This window comes from Mirounga leonina, unplaced genomic scaffold, assembly GCF_011800145.1.
Source record: "Mirounga leonina isolate KUSES-001 unplaced genomic scaffold, KU_Mleo_1.0 Mir_176, whole genome shotgun sequence".
In the NCBI taxonomy this organism is placed as follows: Eukaryota; Metazoa; Chordata; class Mammalia; order Carnivora; family Phocidae; genus Mirounga; species Mirounga leonina.
In genome coordinates, this window is record NW_023270454.1 from 27,413,333 (window position 1) to 27,432,433 (window position 19,101).

General features: G+C 43.1%; 1 protein-coding gene across 5 annotated transcripts in view; it reads right to left on the bottom strand.

Moving 5' to 3' along the window:
• Positions 1-19,101, bottom strand: part of FNIP2 (folliculin interacting protein 2) — a 138,328-nt gene that overhangs the window by 20,092 nt on the left and 99,135 nt on the right. For all 5 annotated transcript variants that reach the window (XM_035022816.1, XM_035022817.1, XM_035022815.1 and 2 more), the window contains 6 exons: positions 17,688-17,889; positions 17,275-17,363; positions 14,655-14,801; positions 14,373-14,539; positions 6,900-8,253; positions 5,829-5,985 (listed from right to left, as the gene is read on the bottom strand). In XM_035022816.1, the coding sequence (XP_034878707.1) occupies positions 5,829-5,985; positions 6,900-8,253; positions 14,373-14,539; positions 14,655-14,801; positions 17,275-17,363; positions 17,688-17,889 (2,116 nt within the window). The remainder of the gene's footprint in view (positions 1-5,828; positions 5,986-6,899; positions 8,254-14,372; positions 14,540-14,654; positions 14,802-17,274; positions 17,364-17,687; positions 17,890-19,101) is intronic.

Sequence of the window (19,101 nt, forward strand, 5' to 3'; positions counted from 1 at the left end):
GGCATAGATGTCCAAATAGTTTGTACATAGTGAACAAATTTAAGAAAACATCAAAATTAGCCATGTGTCTAATATTTACAAAATGCAAGGGCACTGAAGCCTGAGAGACCTATAATAAGCTTTTTACCCTCCTTTAGGTAAAGAAAATGAACACAGAGCCAAAGGCATCATGTCTAAACACATTACTCTTCCCTTTTATTTAAAAAAAACTATCTGCCATTTCTCTTTAGAAGAAACAGACAGACCAATCATCACAGTTTTAGCCATAAACACACATTCCTAAATCCAGTTCCGTAGGGAACAGTCAGCTAACGTCACTGAGCACTTTCTAGGTGCACAGAGTAAGGTGCTGGGAATATGAAAGAAAGAAAGTCTCCCTTCTCTGCTCCAGAGGCCTACAGCCCTAGTGGCAGAAAAATGTCTGAAACAGAACAAAGGCGTGCTGCAATGTGCTAAGGAGCCTGTGGGTATAAAGTTCTACCTGGGGGCAATTCCAGCCAAGGAGTTTATATTTTACTCTCTTAAAAGAATAGGAAACTATTAGAGCAAAAGAGTAAGTGATCATATTCAGGGGTTAGCAAGAGCCCTCTGTGGCACCGTACGAGATGACTAGAAGGGGAAAAACTGGACGCGAGAATTCTAGTTGGGAAGGTTAAATAAGACTATATTGTAGTCACAATGAGGAGGAGAATCAGTAAGACTTCAGATTAGAGTTGGCAATACCCAGAGATCAGTATTTCTTTTCAAATACTTAAAAAAAAATCAAAATCCGTAATAAGCAATCCATTTTAACATCATAACCCCATGTACATGCTTATACATGTGTACACATACACAGAGATTTTATGGAACAGTAAGACAGTGCTGTAGGCCCAAGGCACTGTCATTCTCATTATCCAGCATACGAAAATGAAAGCGACAAGAGGTGTGCTCAGATAGCTGATCTGTCCTATCCTACATGGATGCTTCCTTTGCAATACTATTGATTTTAAGGTTGTTGTTGACTTGAGGCACCTTCATGCTGTCTGCATTACTTAAGTAATGATTTATCATTTGATGTGACTTGCTGTTCTTTTGTAGTCTCCCTGGTTGATTACACTGCATGGCATAATTAGGTATTCATGAGCATATATCAGAGCCAAGCTTTTAGCAAAGCTCCTTATCTGTGCAACTGATTTCTGCACGGTATTTCTGGAGCCAATCTGTTGCTACTCTTAAAATTAAATGAAAGAGGCTGCAATATCCAACTGTTAAACTTTGTTTTATAGATTATTCTGTAAAATGCCTGAAGCCCTGGACCACAGTTTTTCAAAGAAGCATTACAATGGGATGTTGATTTTGGTCTTGATGACCCTACCCGGCAGTCAGCCCCTTGGCCTGCTCTTTGTGATTTCACAGGCAAGGAGAGGTAGACACTTTTAGCCCAGAATGAATGTGTATATGGGTTCTGTTCCACTATCTCCAACAGGAATTACAAAGCACTTTCACATATATTAACAGCTAACATTTATTGGGCATTAGGAATGTGCCAGGCACTGTGCTAAACACTTGCTATGCATTATCTCAGAGTCTTCAAACCAGACCTGTAAGTACTGTTCATTTTACAGAAGCTGAAACTGACGCTTGGAAGAGTTAAGAAACCTGCCCGAGTCCACAAAGCCACTAAGGGGTGAGCCATGATTCAAATTCAGGTTTGTCTGTCTTTAGAAGCCAAACTCTTTTTTTTTTTCTTTTTTCTTTTTTTTTAAAGATTTTATTTATTTATTTGAGAGAGAATGAGATAGAGAGAGCATGAGGGGGGGAGGGTCAGAGGGAGAAGCAGACTCCCTGCTGAGCAAGGAGCCCGATGCGGGACTCGATCCTGGGACTCCAGGATCATGACCTGAGCCGAAGGCAGTCGCAACTGAGCCACCCAGGCGCCCTAGAAGCCAAACTCTTAACCAGTGGATTATATTTCATCTGTTCCTCTAAATACATTTTTTTTGAGGCTTGGTGATACCAATTGATTTACCTGACTATCAGCAAATGAGTGGGAACAGTAAGACTTGAACCCAAGCCATCAATGCTAAATCAGTGCTCCTTCCCCACTACCCCATAATTTAATACCCCTAACATCGCCCTGGGCAGCAGTATTCACAGGCAGACAAGCACACAGGAGGAAAAAAGAGAGAAAAAGCTACTTGAGGGTCACAGGTACAGCCTGAAGCTGGCTCTCTCACACTCTCTCTCCCACTTGAACATTTAAAGTCAAAAGGAAAACAGAGAAAGAATGCATAGTTAGATATGGCAGGGAGAAAAAAGTGAAACTAAATATTACTTTAGCCTAATAAAAGGCAGCTGTATAATCCACATGCCAAGAGACAGAGAAACAGTTGAAAAGACAGGAAAGAGGTAGTATATGGATTAAACAAGAACATGTGTTTAAATATTTAAAGACCATCACAATCTTGTTATGGAAAAGCCAATAATAAAAATGGAAATAAAGTTAATATATCTTTCCTTTAATGAGACCAGAATAAGGAAACTGCATAAAAATAAATTCTTAGGGGTGCTTGGGTAGCTCAGTCATTAAGCATCTGCCTTTGGCTCAGGTCAGGATCCCAGGGTCCTGGGATCGAGCCCCGCATCGAGCCCCGCATTGGGCTCCCTGCTCGGCGAGAAGCCTGCTTCTCCCTCTCCCACTCCCCCTGCTTGTGTTCCCTCTCTTGTTGTTTCGTTCTCTGTCAAATAAATAAATAAAATCTCAAAATAAATAAATAAATAAATAAATAAATAAGTAAGTAAATAAATAAATAAATTCTTAGTACTGGAAGCTCTAGAATGCAATCCCTCAATGAGAGAAGGAATTCCATGAACTCGTCCACCATGGTTATAAAAGCGCACATTTACGTAAGACAGATTTTAAAATCCGCTCACGTGCACAGGTCTAGAAAATAGATCAATAACTTAAATCAATTGCTTTTAAACAGTTAATAAAAATCCTTCGCTAAAAATGATTATGAGTATCAAAGCCCAATGAAGTCTCGCGTGAACACTAAAAATTATTAACGTCCGAAAAATAGGTTTTTGAAAGCAAATTAAGTAAAGCAATTTATCCCAATCTATTCTTCCTCAACAAGTTATTATTTCAGCTCTAACTGTGGTCATGTATTTTTGTTCTTGGATCTTTGCTTCCTTTTATGGCAACATACTCAAGAATTTAAATAATTACTAGACTTTACAGAGCAGTAAATTCAATAGAATGTCTAAAAAAAAAAAACACCCTAATTTATTTTTCAACAAATATGTGTAAATGGCAGTTGAAAGTAAGGTTATTTTTATTTAAACACTGTCACAGACCAGAGTCCCAATCTGAGAGGCAGTTTAAATGGAACACTACTTCAAAAGCAAAATTCATTATGATAAATGTGCCAAGTGAAATTAGAAATCTACTAATGCTAATTGGATACATTCTGAATGTATTAAATTTCCAAAGATATTTTTATGAACCCTTTGCAATTTCCTATTAACACCCATGCATGGCTGCACTTTGGATGTGCCCACAATTTGACACAATATAGGTTATTACGCTTAATAAATTTCAATCTCAGGGTGACTGCATAGTCTAAAGAAATGAGAAAAGCCTCCAGTGTGAAAACACTACTTCTGAAAGGAAGGGAAAATGATATATGAAAAATCTTTAAGAGTACTAATAGAGGAAACATGGATTTGTTTTTTTCAAATATCACAATTATAGAGCTCAATGGTCACCATTAAAACCTAATATACAAAAAATTGGGAACTGTCAGCCTATGGAAAATATTAAAATAAGTCATAAATGGTTTTACAAAAAAGTTCAAGGAGGGTTATAAATCAATTAATGATATTTCCATAGAGGTAAGTGAGCAAGTCTAGGGCATTTGGGCAACAACCCCCCCAACCCCCAAGCTGGTAAGATCAATGGTACTGAATACAACCTGCCCCAGCTCACACTCGATCTCCTGGCACCTCTGTCAGAAGCTGAACACAGGGCTTCATAGGGTCCAACAAGCAAGAACACCAATGTTCTTTTTTTTTTTCTTTTCAAGAAGATTTTATTTATTTGAGAGCGAGAGAAAGAAAGAGAGAGTACAAGCAGGGGTGGGGTAGAGGGGCAGAGGGAGAGGGACGAGAAGGAAGCAGACTCCCCACTGAGTGTGGAGCCCAAAGCAGGGCAGGGCTCAAATCCCATGACCCTGAGATCATGACCTGAGCTGAAACCAAGAGTCGGACGCTTAACTGACTGAGCCACCCAGGCGCCCCATAACGCCAATATTCTTACAAATCAAACGGACAGCAGAACAAAAAGAAAAACCCCACAGGTTTTGCATATATGGATATAAACACACAGATTGCTGATAGAAAAGGAAAAGAAGGCCTCTACTTCCCTGCCTTAATGCTATCGATGGCTACAAAATGTATGCGAGTCTCTAACATCACTGAGACTTCCATGGTTTACGACAACCTACATAGTATCACACAATGAGGACACTGTTCTTACTCTAATGTAACTGCCGTAGGGACCTCTGATATGATAAACAAGGATACAGTGTTCATCACGACTATGAAAATAAAATGTTATGACATTCTTTACAAGAGAAGAAAGCAACTTCATAGCTTCATTCCTGGAAGATCCTGGTGAAGAGTGGTGTCCGACCACAAAGCAGGGTGGGGTTAGGAATGTTTGGGTATAAATGTATACACTGGACTGGCCTTCCCAGCTTCCAAGCACCCCTTCCCCATCTCTTCTCCCTCTCCATTCAGGGGGGTTTATGAGGACATCTGCTTCACTACTGAGCTCTTCTTCCCATTTCACACAAATACCTTCAGCCTGTTTAGCCTGTGTCTGATGCATGTTTAGTCTTCACAGAGGAGATACTGAGGGCCAAAGATAACATACAGTGCCTTCTGCTCCACCTCTCACAAAATACTTGTTGGGTAAGGAGGTAGGTAACAAAGCCAAATTCCAATTCTCTTAATGCAGTGAGGACTTTCCCTATTGCACAAGTCACAATATGTTTCCAATGCACAACATCTATTTTTGCACATCTGCCCAATAGCAGCTCAATTAAAAACAGGCCCATCAGACTGACACAGTTTCCTTAACTGCTCAGTTCCTGTCACGCTGCAGATAGCGGAAAAGCACTTAACAGCAGCCACGAGGCAATTTTCCAGTAAGACTTGTTAATCTTTATACAGTCATCCTCGTGCAGCCATCAAAGCGAACTTAATGACAAATCAGTTAAAATAAATTACTCTTAGGAACTTGTAAGGATCGGATAAAAAGCAAACCATATGTGACATCTCTTTGGTCCTCCCCGTGACGGCATATAATTGTCACCATCTGTGCTGTTTATTCTATTTTGCCCAGCCTATGTGCCCTCCAGATCCACTCTCTGCCCTTCTCTGTCCTGTGCCGGCCCCAGGAGGCTGACCTCTGTGGACCTCGGGACTGTATCTGCATCAGTTTTGACCTTGCTCTCTGGCTTCCAGCTGGGCTCAGCCAATGGGAAGGACAGAAGAGCTCCTCCGTGCTTGGGTCGCCAGGTGGCCCGGCCCCTCCTCCAGCCCCAGCTCTCCACAGCACCAGTGCCACTGTACCCCACTTATCCTTCAGGCCCAGGTGTGTTCATAGCTTCCAGCTGTCGCTAACCACCCCCGCCACCCCCCCGGGTACTTCACCAGCCCTTGCCCGCATCGCTAGAAACAATCCCGGAATTACACACTCTTCGGTCTAAACACCTGTTGCTGGTCAAGACCCTGGCTGACATCTTGTCAGCAGCCAGGGGCTCCAAGCTGGGATCACTTACATGGACTGTGTGGACCAGATCGGCCACCAGACACTGCTTCAGCTTCTCGTCGCTGCTGGTCCCATGAAGCACCAGATCAGGCATGTACGTGGGGCAATAACCTGCCAGAAGTGAGCGGCCAAAGTTTCTTACATTTGGGTTGCTGATGCTCTGAGACCTAAAACAATATCAGTCCATTAGAATACACAATTAAAGATGTACTCCCTTCTTGCATTACAACTGGAACAAAAACCCTAGGAACACAGGTAAGAAAAATCGATTCAGGGTGGTCCATTTCACCAGTCGTCCAGGAAGTGGATCATCGAAGTGGGAAAAGGAAGGGGGTTGGAAGAGAAAAAAAGACCTTTTTTTTTTGGATGGAAGGGTAGAAAAAGCAGTATTCTGATGGCCAGTTATGAGTTTGTTCTTGAACCTCATATCAAACGTCTACCAGGTGGTCTGCGTCAAGAGAGTGAAGAAAGAGAAAGTCTACTGGGGAGGGGGGGGATCTTGCCAAAAACCTGGCTTTAGGAACTCGACACATCTGCACAGGGTGGTGCCCACGACAGTGCAGAAGAACAGAAGAAACCTCTAATTACCGCTTTCAGTCATCACAGACCAAATAATCCACCTGATGGAGTGTTAAGGAAGAGGTGTTGTTTCCCAACCACTTCCTGCTGCTCTGACCTGCAGGACAGAAGCCACATGGTGACGGTAATCCACCACCTCCCATGCAAGGCATCTGCTGCCAGCCATCTAACTTCCACTCCAAGGACAGAAAATTAAAATCCCTGCTCCCCACCACCACCGCCTCCACGGTATCCTTTAGCTTCCCCAAATGTCACAAGAGTTGCAAAGACAACAAGGTGCCTCCTCACTCAGAGAGCTCAGATGCACTAGGGCCACTGATCAGCCCGGGAGAAAGCGCGGCTTGAAGCTGTGTGCATCGGGTTGGTAACACTGCTCATACTCAGAGGAAGAAAAGGCACCGTGTGTGGAACGGCTGCCAGTACCTCATGTGCCCCCGCGGGTGACGGCGGGAAAACAGTATTCAAACCCAGTTCCCTCGGCTTCCCAACCTGCCAGTGTTACCTTGGCAGAGGCAGCTCCACCTCCAAGGACCCTTCAGTCCAGTCACCGCTGTGCTCCAGATTCAGCGAGGCTGAAGCACACGCTTCCTCGTCACTGTCTCCAAGAGCGCTATCTGAGCTTTCGTTTCTGGGAATGTCTCCTTCCCTCCGGAAGTTGGCCTTCCTGTTGGCATCCCCACAGGGGACATCTGCAGTGCCCGAGAAGCCAGAGTCCTGCTGTGCACACCTGCTTGGAAAAGGCTGTAGCAAAGGGCCTTCTGCATCCTGCAAAGGCAAACGTCTTGCTTGCTCCGGCATCCTCATTCCAGGTCCTGCCTCACTGTCGTCAGGTGCCAGTGAGTCAGCAGACGGGTCGGGCTGCCCAGCAGCATCTGCTACCACCTCGGTTTTCATGCCTCTGTCCTCAGCAAAATCCCTCTCAAATGCACCTTCATCCCTCTCACAAGATGGACTCTGAGGACAGTGGACATTCTTCTGGAAACCGGGTGTGAAGGAGCACCTAGAAACCTGCGGGTCCTGAGGCATGTCAGCGGCCGTCCCGGACTCAGCCGAGGGATGGCAGGCTAACTCTGGATATTGTCTACAGGCCGTTAGCCGCTTCTCCATTTTTTTTGTGCGGCTTTCAAAGTCAGACTCTGGAGATACGGAACTTCCAATTTGGAAAGTGACCTTCTCTAAGGGGGGTTTCTCCCAGGAATGTCTGTCAGGGCAAGGCCAGGCTGCTGACCGGTCTGCGAGTTTCGTAGGCATCTCCCCTTTCAAGTCCTCACTGACCGTCTGCTGGCTGATCTTCACTCCAGCCCCCAGCCCCTCACAGCTGGAGAGTCTTGAAGAGCCATCTCGTGGTGCCTCGTTTTCACTTTCTTCCTCCCCACAAAATGTGCCCTGAGGTTTCCAAGAGTTGTCCAAGGCTGGCTCTTGGAATCCCATGCTGCAGGCCTGAGAACTCTGCTCTGGCCTTTTGTGTCCTTCTTTGTCAGGTTTGGAACACAGGTCTCTAATGTCAGTGCCCTCTGGGGACACACCCAGCCCCTCAGGCCTGGGGCTCCTTCCCTCGGCCATAGTAGGTGGCAGGATAGGGGGAAGGAGAGCAGGCTCACTTCTCACCGTGACCACCACATACTCAGACTCCTCTACCTCTCCCCTCTCCAAGGCTGTGGTGATGCTGCTCCCATTTAACACTTGGTCACCTTCACCGTGACTCCCACTCCAGGTCAGCTGGTTCTCTTGCAGCTCAGAGCAACGGAGAAAGTAGGTCAGGACGTAAAGTATGCGTTGGACCAAATCCTTCTGCTTCCCCACCACGACGGTGCGAGTCAGCCTCACTGGAGAGCCAATGGCTCCGTAAAGATCACCTAGAGAGCAAAAGAGACACAAAGACAAAGTCGTCTGGGGCAAGACATGTCATGGATATGTCAGCTTTTATGAGAGAAGGACAGACGACTGACAGTCTCAAATTAGGTCTTCACACACCTAACTGAGGCAAAAAGGCAATTCCTAGTAATGCCCATGTTTTAGTTTTGCCTCTCTAATGGGAAGTGTGCCTGGGAAGGCTGAGGCCCACCACTCTCGGGGCACAGGTGCACCTGGTGTACATAGTCCTCCCTGTGCTTGTCAGGTCTTCCCAGGCTGCTCACTGGGCTGGCCAGCTCCCACTAAAGCCAGCAGCCTCCATACGGGGCCAAATCAAGTACTGTATCTTAGAAATTAGAATGATGAGACTTTTTTTCCCCCCTAGAAGAATCCCAGGACAATAGGCCTTGGGGCAAAATCCAAGTTCAGGGATCTCTGAACAAAAGTGCAGTGAATCAATTCAAAATACTTAATGACATGGCCTGCTCAGAATTCCCTCAATACACACACACACCAACTAGAATCAATCTGATTAACAAGAAGAAATCACTTAGTCATGAAAAATAAATCTATTTCCTATTACTTCACATGAAAATTCTACTGGATGAAAGTATGTCCCATAAGTTATATCCTGACAGGCTGATTAAAAACTACTTAATGAACCACAAAAATTTAGTTTAAAGGTGGAAGAAGGCCAAGTAAGGGCAAATGTGTCAATGAGCCCAGCAGTGTAAGCTTTTCACGGAAAGTATTTATGTGCCTATTGAAATTATTGCATTTTATAATCTGCTTATTACATTTGGTTAAGCTGTACATTTGATACTTTGATAATAACATTGACAATTATAACAAAAAGCCACCATTTACTGACTGGGTAGGCACAATGCTATGTGTTTGTGTCTCTGTATAACCAACCCTGAGTTAGAAACCATTATGGGAATAATCAGAAGGCTGGAATAAATCAAAACTTGAAAAGATACCAAATAAAGGAGAGGAGGTACACGGGTACAGTTATAAACAAGAACTCGGGAAGTCAGAACTCATCTGAGGAATGCATCTAGAGAGGAGGGAATGCATTTTTATAAGGGCGTATACTAGACAAAACTAATTAAATCGATAGATTAAGACAGGAAAACGTGATGGGAACCATCAGGAAGTACTCCCTAGTGTAAGGCTACTGCTCCTGATGATATACAAAGGGCAGAACACAGCTGACTTTAAAGGGTCCTCACTATAAAAAAAGACTACAGACTAACAGAGCTTTATCTTTGAGGCTTTTACAACCGACAAGTCAAGAACCCGAAAGAATAGCTCAGGACTATCGTCTGATGCTAGGACGAGTACTTCTGTTTGAGAAAACTTTCCTGACTGCTTATTGCTGCAAGGTGTCATAGTCATCTTGGGACCCCATGGGGCATGCTTGTTCAATCAGTCTCAATGCTAATAAAGAAGATCACCACTACGTATCTGAAACCTGGTACCAAAAAACCACAGAGGAAAGAAAGGCCACTCAGAATGACGATATTATTTTTCAGCAATGCAGTTAACATCTGCTTTGTACATTTTAATACTCATAAATGGAAAAAAGAAAACAAGGAATGCTATTAAAAATATAATTTATAATAATTTAAACTATATAAAGTAATGACAGCAATGTGTGTGGAAACCGTGCCTTTATTTTAGGGTCAACCTTCATAAAATAATGCATCATTAAAATAATAGACCTATAATACTAAAGATTTACAGGATCCTGAACTGGAAGACAATTATTTGAGCCCCTGGGCTGACAAAGCTACTAATTTTAAAGTAAATTCCTTGGTTTTCATGAGTATAATTTTACAAAATGAAGACTTTGCACAACAGCGAGAACAGACAACACTACTGAACTTAGAAATGGTTAAGATGGCAAATGTTATCATCTGGGCTTTTTTTAAAACCACAATTTAAAATATAAATTTAAGGGATGCCTGGATGGCTCAGTTGGTTAAGCATCTGCCTTTGGCTCAGGTCATGATCCTGGAGTCCTGGGATCTGGGATCAAGTCCCTGCATTGGGCTCCTTGCTCTGTGGGGAGCCTGCTTCTTCCTCTGCCTGCCCTGTGCGTTCTCTCTCTCTTTCACAAATAAATAAAATCTTTAAGAAATAACTTTTAAAAAGAGAGAAAATGAGAGGAAGACGGAGGGGAAAAAAGGGGTAAAAAGAGTATCTGCAGGTGAAAGAGAGAGGCTGAAGGCAGAGTGTTCAGGGAAGTAGGAAGGGCACTGGGTGTGGGGAGAGGAGATTCCTGAAGGGAAGTAGACAAAAGGGCACCAGCAGGAAGGAGCGAGAAGGAGCGAAGAGCAGGCGGAGGAAGAGACAGGGAAGAAGAGACATAGCCAGCCCAGAGAACAGAGAGAGGAGTCCAGAAGGAGGAGGGCAAGATAGAGAAAAGGGTTAGAAGGAGAAAGAGATGAGGTGGGCGGTGGAGAGGTACTAACAGCAGAGAACCTGAGAGAAGCAAAAGGAGGTGGACGAGGTAAGCAAAGCAGTGAGGGGGACACCTACAGAGGGGGACGGAGAGGGGGATGAGAAAAAGTATCGAGGGGACGGTGAAAAGATAGAAACTAGAAAGCTGAGAAACTGAGAATTTAGGAGCACTGTGAAGAGCGGGTGGTAAACGGAGAGGGTGGGAGAGGTGGAATATGGAGGCAGAAGAGAGACAGAGGGAGAAACTGAGACAAAATTTTTGAAGGGCCACTTACTCCTAGATGACCTTCTAATAAATGTGTATATGCTATGAAGTTCCCAGTGTTTCCCCAATCCCACACATGGTAATTTATTGTATCTTTATTATTATTTGGTTCAAATTATCTTCTAATTTCTCTTGTGAAATCTTCTTTGGCTTTTGGGTTTTATTTAAATGGGTTGTTTAATTTCTGAGCAGGTAGGAATTTTCTCCCTATCATTTTTTTTTTTTTTTTATCGATTTGTAGTCTAATTCCCCTGCATTCTGAAAAATACAATTTAAACTTTAGGAGAAAAGAAAATGAAGATATTTCAGACATTTTTACTTGTATTAATTTAAACCTACGATCCCAAATGTTTTATGAGGAGAGAAGCTGCTTTTCATTTCCACAAATTCTTGAGGTCATTAGTGTCGTAAAAGAGACCCACATGGAACTCCTTCAATCGGTGGTGAAAGAAAGTGGCTTTCAAACTACGCCTACCCATCCCGAGAGAGAAATGCATTTATACTGCAGCCTCCCTCACCCCCTGAAAGAAACATTTTACGAAACAGTGTATGTATCACTGATAGTTTCTACTATACTGACCCTTCTTTTTTTTTTTTTTTTTAAAGATTTTATTTATTTATTTGACAGAGACAGAGATAGCGAGAGCAGGAACACAAGCAGGGGGAGTGGAAGAGGGAGAAGCAGGCCTCCCGCGGAGCCGGGAGCCCGACGTGGGACTCGATCCCAGGACCCTGGGACCATGACCTGAGCCGAAGGCAGACGCTTAACGACTGAGCCACCCAGGCGCCCTATACTGACCCTTCTAAATGCTTTTTTGACCCACTAAATTGCTTCCACAACCCACCAATGGCTAGTGATCCGTTTAGAGAGCCCATGTGTCGAGTGAGGCAGAGGTGAGGAATAAGCCAGGGAGCGTGTGGAAGGGCTCAAGGGCTAGCTGCTTCCAGCTTCTCTCCTCCCTTCCCGGAGTGCCAGGGAGCCAGGCAGACGTGGGCACAGCACTGGTACCAGTCCTGGCAAGCGCTCAGGTAAGCCTTTGAAATAATTCAAGATAAAGCCCTTTCTATTACTTAGGAACCTGGATTAAAATTACATCCACATCGTCGTATATTCCCAGGAATTCGTATTTACTGCGACTTGGTAAATATTTAATGAAAATAATAATAATTGGAAGTGGCTCCCCTGTCAAATTACTGAAGCCGCTTGATTTTCTGTAATAATGGAAACTCAACCGTCATTTACATTTGGCTTTATGAAGCTATCACATGAGTCTGTGCTAGGGTCTCAGCCCCTCTCACACTGCTCTGTCAACAGCCAGACCCCAGCTGGATTGTCTGGGGACGGGGAGGATTGGGGACTTTCAATAATACGTGACCTACTGGGATGCCTGGGTGGCGCAGGCGGTTAAGCGTTCTACTCTTGATTTCAGCTCCTGGGGCTTGGAGCTCAGTGGGGAGTCTGCTTGGGATTCTCTCTCTCCCTCTCCCCTCCCTCTCCATTCATGAGTGAGTGTGCTCATGCTCTGTTTAATAAATAAATAAATAAAATCTTTAAAAAAAATAATACATGATCTTCTACATGACTGTGAGCCCATGGGAAGGGACTTGGCCTTGTTATACTTAACACCGGGAATTAATGGCTCTCAATTAGTTAGATTTCAAATGAGAAGCATGTCTAATTATAAATACATTTATCTAATTAAGGGCAAACTGCTTAATTAGCATTGTTTTTAAATGGGCGACCAGGCAGCATGAAACACCATGTTTCCTTAATATCAAGCCCCCTTCCCTTTGCCACTTAATGATACTACATTTTTTAAAGACTGCTGTTCCATAACAAGAACAATGCTCCGTTTCTTCCCGAAACTATAACCCAGAGTGAGGCATGCTCTGAGTTCTTTTCTGAGCTCAGTACTGACTGGTTGTGTTAAATCTGTTCCTAACATCCATAAATTCTTTAATCAATTCATTTAACATGTACCCATTATCCCCCTATCTGTGAGACATGTTTTCTCTTTCTTACATACAGGACACAAGGGCAAGACATCTTTATTATCTATAATATGAGGACAATAGTAATAGGTCTGGAATGAGAATCTAATTAGTTAACACACGTAAAAAGCACTAAAAACAATGCCTTGCTCACAGTGTCGGCTTTCATTATTGTTATTATAACACGCTGTTTTCTGAGATTAGAGTGCGCCTCCCTAGTCTGTACTTCTGAAAGTGTCCTTTTAACATTTCTGCAAGTATGCTTTCCTTGAAAATCCCCTCCATCCCCTCACTCTGTCTCCTGGTGCCCCTCTAATGTCAGTATTTTCACCAGCAGCGTAAATGACAAAAGTACTCTATGCAGAACGAATTCCCACAGCAACCATGAACTACTATCATCCCATTTTACAGACGAAGAAACTGAGGCACAGAGAGGTTAAGGCACTTGCCCATGGAGACTGGATTTGATCTCTGGCTCCCATGCTCTTCCCCCTTCATACCATACTGTCTCTCTCTTGCATCCTTCTACACACTCCTATCAAAGGAGTAAGCAGGATGTTTCGTGATCGTCTGAATACAAATCTGCCACCTCCGTATCCCTGGCATCTAGCACAGGATCTGGATCAGAGTGAGTAGCAAGTATAACTTTGTCACTCTGTTTGATGAGGGAGAGGTCCCAGAGTAAACCTGTTCTGCACATGAACCCAATTGGCCACTTTGATGTCACAAGTCCCAAATTCCATAACCAACTACGCCAAAGCATTAGGTGATCCTATGCCATGCCTAAGTACGAAGCTGTAAGGAAATAGACACCACCAACTAATTGCAAAGACAAGGTTCCTAACTTAATCTAAAACTATAAAGGTAGTAAAATTATAGTGCACTGCTTTCTTTTTTCTCCTATTTTTTTCCTATCGAGTCCATCCTAGAGAACAGTGGTTCTCGGCCAGGAGTGTCTTGCTGCCCAAGAACAATGTCTGGAGACATTTTTGACTGTCACAACTCTGAAGGGGGGTTTTCACTGGGAGCTGGTGAACAGAGGCTGGTGATGCTGCTAAACATCCTACAATGCACAAGACAGTCCCCCCCACCCCCCCACCCTGCCCCCAAATAATTATCTGGTCCAAACATCAATGATGCTGAGCTTAAGAAACCCTGCTGTGGGCTGAGCTGCCACTGGTCAACTACCGCTTCAGCCGAGCCGAACAAAGCTGCCGGCAGTGGGAAGGAGAGGAACGCAGAGACTCACAACTAGGATCTGTGGGCCAATCTCCTACTCTCTGTCCGCCCCATGACAACTCCTGAATTGCCGGGATGGAGAGCCAAGATCCACAAAAACTCGAGCATTTTCTCCATTCCATCCCATAGAGACTGTGAATAGCCAAATTAGGTACTAACCCAGCTGTGCCCAGAGAGGATTATATGGATGTGTTTTGGCCAGTGTGTTCACGGACTGAGAGGTGCGTTTCTCTGAGGCTTTAATGGGAGGGTGATCAACAGGCATGACGGTCGGGACCCAGGCCAGGTGGTAGGTTAACACTGCAGTCAGTAAGGCAGCAAAAAACCTTGGAGAAATGGGAGAAAATACGAGATGAGTCAATGCAGGAAGCAGCATGTCATGTGCAGCACATCCACTGGCCACGGAAGCTGCAGCCAAGGCTCTAGAGAGCTGACGCTTACTGGTTTTTGCTGATCTGTTCTATCAGAAGCGTAAACTCCTTGAGAAAGCGCTGGCAGAGCTGGGTTTTTTCCAAAGTGCTGGACATCATGGTAAGCCATACAGGTTCAGCTATCCTTGGAACAGAATATAAGTTCCAGATCGTTCCTCTACAGAAAAGAGAAGGGATACACAGAACTGTCACAGATACCATTTTGGATATTCTCTGCATGAAGGAATAAAGAAGGAAACAATAATCTGAATCTATGCAGCCCTTAGGGATTCAAGCAGTATATAAGTCAGGGATCAGCCAACGATGATCCAAAAGCCAAATCTGACCACCATTTGTCTTGTAAATAACATTTTGTTGGAATGCAGCCATGCTCATCTGTCTAAACATTATCTGTCGCTGCTTTTGCGTAATGGCAAAGTTGAGGAGCTATGACAGAGGCCCTTTACAGAAAAGGTATACTAACCCTTGAAATAAAATATTCATTTTTAAAGCAATTTATTTTCACAATGCCTAGTACCGAACTTTACGGCTATTTTTTTAAGATTTTTATTATTTATGTGTCAGAGAAAGTGAGCGAGCACAAGCAGGGGGAGCGTGAGGCAGAGGGAGAAGCAGGCTCCCTGGGAGCCCAGTGCGGGGCTCGATCCCAGGACCCTGGGATCATGACCTGAGCCGAAGGCAGATGCTTAACCGACTGAGCCACCCAGGCGTCCTGACAGCTGTTTTTATAGTAAAGAAATAAAGGAAGAAAGTATATGCTCTATCAAAAATGTGACCAAAGGTGGGTGCCTGGGTGGCTCAGCTGGTTAAGCGTCTGCCTTCAGCTCAGATCAATGATCCCGGAGTCCCAGGATCAAGTCCCACGTCGGGCTCCCTGCTCGGCGGGGGAGCCTGCTTCTCCTTCTGACCCTTACCCCTCTCATGTTCTTTCTCTCTCAAATAAAAGAAAATCTTAAAAAAAAAAAAAGTGACCAAAGGCAACTCAACACTCCCAATTTCCAGTTGGTGCTTTAGTTCTCTAAACCAAAGCACTCTACTGATTTCATATGGAAAAACTACATTAAGTGCCTCTTCTTCACTATAATATATACTGAGTTTTTATATGGACCAACAGAATCAAATTCTTAGAACTATAAGCTATTAGCAAAACTGACTAATACAGCTTTATCACTTTATAGATTCAGAAACAGGCCTAGAGAAATTAAGTTACTTGTATACAACATTGAATGACAAGGTCAGGATGAGACTTCAGGTCTCCCAACACCTGGTACCAAGGGCTCTATTGCAAGCTCATGACTCAAGTGTTTTTCCAAAGAATACACTAACTTAGCTTAGGATCTCCACTGGAAAGTACATCCACTCCAAAAAAAGAGAGCTGAGACATATTCTGACATGATTTCTAGCCATGCGCCTAGAAGAATTGAGACGCACTAGAATTCCACCTTGGCCAAAAAACATTTGCCTAGTTAGGTAGCAATGACAAGCGACAGTCACATGGAACTGGGATTTATTTACAAAAACTAAGGTCTGCAATTGCCAACACTTTACTTTGTCACCATTTCTGGAGGCGAAGATTGCTGAAATAAGAATAAGACTTGTCTATGAACAAGTGAGGCTCTCTGGTTCTGTACTTTCAGATTCCTGACCTTTGAAAAGTTAATACTTTCATTAAACTAGCACAACTTCACACTATTTCTCAACTATATGACTTAGGTCTTAATGTTAACCACCAGATAATGACTGATGTGTTACCTGAGTACTTTATACATAACCCAGGGTTCAAAACTACTGGGGATTTTGCTCCAAGAAGCATTATGTAATTCACATTAAACATCAAAAAAATGTTCTAAAATTCTAAGAACTGTAAAAAATATTTTTATCCTTCAGCTACAGAATAACAGTTTAACTCATTAGCTCATGACCCATTTGGAATGTGATTCCACTACCCATTGAAACTGGCTCAAACAAATGGTGTGAGAACCCCAGCTCAGCATGGTGAAGGAGAACCCTATCCACTACACTACACCTTCTTACCCAGATATTAGGAGCAAGGACTATAGGACTCCAGAGTACAAAGATCATGAATGAAAAACTGACAGTGAAGAGACACTAGGGTGATCATATAATTTGGTGTCCAGACCAGGACACTTAGAAGAGGACATTGGGTATAAACAAGGATTATCCTGGCAGACTGGAAGGTCTGTATATGACATATACACTCTCTCCAGCTATGCTGTGGATAAACAGCCCTGAACCCATGTTTCCACATCTGTAAAATGGGGCTAGTTAACAGTGCTTACTCCTAAAGCTTTTGTGAGGATGACATGAAATAATGAACAGGCTTGTAATGAACACCTAAACATTAGTTTTCTCCATTCATCTTGTTAAAAGCAATCTAAGACTGGATGACAGGCAGCAGTGTGGATTCCACGGTGCTGAGTGACCTAAACTTTTTGCTCCGGTTGGTCTTGATTTCCATCTTGAGGGAAGGAGTTGCTGAAGTGCATAATAACTGCAGGCCCCCCAATTCTTCCAAGTGATGGTTTCTATGATCCCTAGATCCACGGCTGCCGCTGCTACTGCCATTTATCAATTTACCCTCTGGGATTTGCCAGACACTGTCAATGTACCTGAATTCTCCCAGAGCTTCCATCAGACGGCTGACATAGAACTGGACACGGAGACTTGATTCTGCTATCTTCCTGCAGGAGATCATGGCCTTCATGGAAGAGAAAACAAACCAAATTACTCTCTGAGAAGAAATTCCTTTGTAACTGTCTACTACTGGGCTTTTATTAATAAAATAGTATTATAACCAAAACATTCAATGTGGTAATGACTTAAGGCATCAGGAAGCAGTGATCTCCTTTCCTAAAATGCTCTAGTGTCTGGTATCTGATATCAACCTGCCTAAGGGTCTATTACTGTTGTAGACGATTTAACTTCTCTAAAAAAGTAATCTGATACATAAACGATGAGATGCTACCACCTTAAAGCCCCATAATCACTTCTCTATTTGACACTAGAACTACATTCTTATTACCTTTTCAATGGCACTCTTCAGCCTGTTCATGTGAGATTCAAACAGGGGAAAATGAGAAAAAAAGAAGTCCTGGAAATTCCTTTGTGCTTCTTCTTTCTCACACAGAGAGAAGATGATGCTTATGGCAATTTTCTTCCTCCGAACTATGGCTGGATTAGAACTGCACGTTTCTTCAGCCAGGCTGAATGTCTCATCTGTCGACCTAAAGGAAAAATAAGTTGGAAAAGTTGCCATGCATCAAAGAATCCCACTGAGGATAAACGGTAATGCCAGGGGATGACATTCAGAAAGCAAACCCAGACCACTCAGAGTCTCAACCAAGTTTGTCTGCTTCCAATTCTTTCTCTTCTCTAATTCTCTGTCATGAAAAATGAAAACATCAACTTACCACATGGTATTTTCCAACATGAAAAGAAACTTAAATAAAACCTAAAAGTAACTTTAAATACCCTCTTAGTCTTTTTCCCTTGGATTATTTTACATCAGACTGGTGGTATTTAGGGAGGGGGGAGACACATCTGGTCACTCAAAACACAGGCCCTTTGTTTTGGTTGATAGATACCAATAGATAGGAACTTTAGAAGGGAAATGATCCTGTGGTATTCTGTTTAACCAGTGCATCATGTTTGGAAATTTACTGGTGGTTGAGGCTTACTTTCCCAAGGCTATTAAAACCATTAGATGAAGTAACTCCAGTAAATGCTCAGATTAAGCCATGCAATTGATTAAGGTCTCTGGGAAATCCCCCAAGCAGAAAGACATATCTCCCGTCTGGGTAGTCAAATTCTCAAAAAAAAAACAAAAAAAACAAAACAAAACCCAGAAACAAAAAACCCTTAAGATTCTTTTGAGAGACTCTGCTTCTATGATTAGAGAGAATCATGAAGCCAGTAAATTATCAATATGTTCTCAATCTGTCTTAAGGGGTAAGACACAAATATGGCCTAACCCTGTCTCTTACTAAACTATTTTGAAAAACCAGCATTGACTACCACATAGCTACTAACAGCAAAACTGAAAATAATTTTTTTTTGCACAAAGATACCAAAAGCAAAGTACATAATACCTGCACATGAAAGCTCCTTGCCTGGCACACAGGAGGTATGCAATTAACTTTCTCTTTCTCACTAACTTTCATCATTTAGTCTGGTATCTCTGTCGAATACGGGAGGGTACTGCTTCCTCTGTCTTCTTTACCATAAATTACCACAAAACAATTACTTACGCTTGGTAGGGTTCAAGGCAGTTGGCCTTTATACTCCTGATCTTAAACTTACTTGGTGCTCTACTACTCACAGCCTATAATGTTCCTGTAATTTCAAACATCTCCATATCTTTGAAAACATGCATACATCAAACGTTTTATGGTCAGGAAAGCCATTTTATTTTGAAGGAAAGGAGACAGACATCTTGT